This window comes from Rhinolophus ferrumequinum, chromosome 3 (assembly GCF_004115265.2).
Source record: "Rhinolophus ferrumequinum isolate MPI-CBG mRhiFer1 chromosome 3, mRhiFer1_v1.p, whole genome shotgun sequence".
NCBI classification, from domain to species: Eukaryota; Metazoa; Chordata; class Mammalia; order Chiroptera; family Rhinolophidae; genus Rhinolophus; species Rhinolophus ferrumequinum.
Genome location: NC_046286.1, coordinates 1,138,775 through 1,141,801, shown reverse-complemented (window position 1 = coordinate 1,141,801; position 3,027 = coordinate 1,138,775). Strand labels below are relative to the sequence as shown.

Below are 3,027 nucleotides of genomic sequence, written 5' to 3'. Positions count from 1 at the left end.
TGGCTGTACAACTGGCCCAAGTAGGCATTACCTCCAGAAATAAACTGTTAAAGAATAACTCAGAAATATTTAAGTTACTCACACACTGTTTATAATTTTCCATGTGAATAATTTACTGACATGTAAAGGAGTAAATGGAAGACTGAGTCAGGGACAAAGGCAAAACAAGGACATGGTAAACGGCTGCAATGGTGGTCACCAGGGGACGCTCTGGTGTAGGCCCTTTCACGTTGAATCTGGGCCTGGCCACACTGCTTTGATGTGGTGAGAAAAAGGCTTAATGAGCACTTGTGCCTTGGAGCCTGTCTTCTTGGAAGGAAGTCCAACCACCCTGAGACAGCCATGCTGACGACATCTAAGCCAGCTGTGCAGCAAGGCTTTGGAGAAGCGATGAGGGGCCACACACACAAAATGAAGCTTCCTGGGTCTTCCAGACCAGGTACCAGGCACCAGCTAAATGCAGCAGAGTGACTCCACGTGTGCTATTTGGAACAGAAGAACCACCCAGCTAAGCCCTCGGACAGCCTGGCCCACAGAATCAGGGGAAATAATGTATCATTGTTTTAAGCCACATTATGAGTGATTTTTATGCAGCAATAAGTGCAACACATGATTTATAAGAGAAAGGCAAGAAAGAAAACTGCATTCTGGGAACAGTAAATTTTGTTTGTATTCTTTCAGGGTGAACTGATTAGCTGGCACTCAGCAAAGATGTCAGGCTGAAATTCTGTCCTTGAGTAAGTTCTCTAGGAATACTGAAGAGAACAGTTTTTGTTGTTTACTAATTCACAAGAAAACCTTGAGGGTTTACCTACAAAGCATACTTGTGCAATGTCTGTCAGTGTCCTTTGGATATCACCTTGCACCTGGTTACTCTGGGTTTGTACAATTTCCCTTATTAGAATTTGATAGAAGAAAACCCAGAGACTGGAAAAGACCACCTCTGGAGAAGAACTAGAGAATCTGAAGCCCCTCCTTCCCCATTCCCCAAACTTCTTTTCCTCATCTAAAAACACACCTGTGGCATCAACAGTCTGTCCAGACCTTCAGTCAACAGTCAGGGCTGCCTAAATATGCACGCCCTAAGCAGCTCAGGCCCTTGCAGACAACCCAAGAGCCCCAGTTCCAAACGTGGCATTGACTACACTGAGAAGCAGGGTGAAGGGGCACTGGAGTCAGGAACCCAGCTATGGGGGCTGCTTAGTGGGGCCAAGTGGTCTGTGAAAATCAGACCTCCCTGAATGTGAGACTGGAAGAATGATAAAGACAAAGGACAAAGGAGAGGTTAGCCAGGGAGAGAAATACAGAGAAAAACAGAGGAAAATGGAATTAAGAGCTGAAATACAGAACAGAATCACCAAGTGAAACACAATTAAACTTTATTTGGAAGACAGGGTGAATCCATCACTGGTGACTGAAGCTTTGAGGCTCCATTTTCTCCTCAAGAAGGTGGGCTGTGTTTGGTGGGGGCTGTGGTGGTTTGGGATCTGGACAGATAAGCAGAATTAGTTTTAGAAGACTGTGGTACCTCTCACACCAACCCAGAATTCACCTATGTGTCCTTTGCAGCTCTATGTCCCCCAGCACCCCTACCCCTGGAAGAGCCCACGTTTTTGTCCCCCACCTCTCACCTGCCTGGCTCCCAAGCTGGGCCTCAGGCCGGTCTCCCCAGAGCACATGCCCAGGATTGTTGAGGAACCGTTGGCTGCGCTGGCATGTTAGGCAGGTCTGTACTGTCCAGCGCTGTCCCCTGCAGCCTGGGGTGGAAGAGGGAAAAAGAGAGTACCTCGGATTAGGAAAAAAGGCCTCCTGCACCCAGTTTTGCCTCCACTGCTTTCTAGTAGGAATTCCACCCCCTTCCCACTTGGAATGCAAATCTGACAGTGTCAGGCCCCTGCAGAAACTATCAATTTCTTGGTATTCTTTTAGAGAAAGTCCAAACTCCTTAATTAGACTCTTTAAGATCTGCCGTTTCTTTCTCTAGCCACACGTCTTGTGCACCTCAAACTCCAGCTCCCTAAAGTCTCATTTTCTTGACAGGGCCACAAGCTCTCATGTCAGAGTCAGTATACATGGCTAGAGTTTTCTTCTTCTCCTGTGCCTTCTTATCAGGAGTCCCGCCAGCACTGGCCTAAGTAATTTAGCACTCTACCCCCGAATTAAAGTACTTTTCTACACTATTTTAATTGTTTCTATCTTAGTCCCATCAGACTCTAATTTCAATAAGATTAATGAACGTAGCACAATACTTGACACTTTAAAAAAAATAAATCTTTGTTGCATAAATGAGTGGTGATGGGAATCAGTCCTCCACGACGCCACCTGTAATTACGCAAGGGCGAGGTTGCCGCTTATGGCACCATTTCTCTACCGCCCAGACCTTAGTTTGTACAAATGTCGTTAAGACCTTGCCTCAGAGCTGGAGAAAGCCGGTTCCTGCAAGTCCCACCAGACACCCACCTAAAGCGAGGAAGGGGTCCCGACCCCCGCCCCCCGCCCCCCGCCCCCAGTGCTTCTCAATCACCCCACCCCCACAGGAGCACTCACGTCTCTGGCGCTGCGTGCAGGTCAGGCCTGGGATGAGGAGGGAAGAACAGCCCCGACAGAGGGTCCTCTTCACCGAGGGGTCTCTGGGGGTGGAGGGGGAAGGTGGTCTGAGCGCCTGCTCTTCCTCTCTCGCCGCCGGCCCACCCCCTGCCTCGCCCTCCGCTAGGCTCCGCGCCTCTCACCGCCTCAAGACCAGCCGCTTCGCGATGGTCCTCTCTGTGTGGCAGTAGAACCTCGCCAGCGCCTGGTTCTCGGGGTCCTGTGCAAGGACGCAGTGGGCGGCCTAGGGGAGGACTGCGGTCACGCGGGGGCCTGCGGCAGCAGCCTCCCTCCTTTACCCCCGGTACGCCCCCTACGCGGACTCACCTGGTACAGGAAGCTGAGCCTCTGGAACGCTTCACGGTCCTTCACCGGCCCTGCCATCTTGGCCACGCAAGCGCCGCACAAACGACACCCCGCAGACCCCGCCCCCCACGTCAG

The 3,027-nt window shown here is 50.7% G+C and overlaps 1 protein-coding gene across 1 annotated transcript; it reads right to left on the bottom strand.

Annotated features, from left to right (window-relative positions):
- Positions 1-1,362: 1,362 nt before the first annotated feature.
- On the bottom strand, positions 1,363-3,027 carry RPP21 (ribonuclease P/MRP subunit p21). Its single transcript, XM_033102625.1, has 5 exons — positions 2,914-3,027; positions 2,730-2,830; positions 2,548-2,630; positions 1,632-1,757; positions 1,363-1,487 (listed from the first exon to the last, which is right to left on the bottom strand). The coding sequence occupies exons 1-5, from the start codon at positions 2,968-2,970 to the stop codon at positions 1,405-1,407; spliced, it is 450 nt and encodes a 149-aa protein (XP_032958516.1). The 5' UTR covers positions 2,971-3,027; the 3' UTR covers positions 1,363-1,404.

Bases quoted from the DNA above. Each gene is read 5' to 3' on its own strand.
- RPP21 (XM_033102625.1), bottom strand. From the start codon at position 2,970: ATGGCAGGGCCGGTGAAGGACCGTGAAGCGTTCCAGAGGCTCAGCTTC. The intron at 2,831-2,913 runs GTGAGTCCGCGT...GTCCTCCCCTAG, and splicing joins GGCTCAGCTTCCTGTACCAG to GCCGCCCACTGCGTCCTTGC. The intron at 2,631-2,729 runs GTGAGAGGCGCG...CTCCACCCCCAG, and splicing joins AAGCGGCTGGTCTTGAGGCG to AGACCCCTCGGTGAAGAGGA.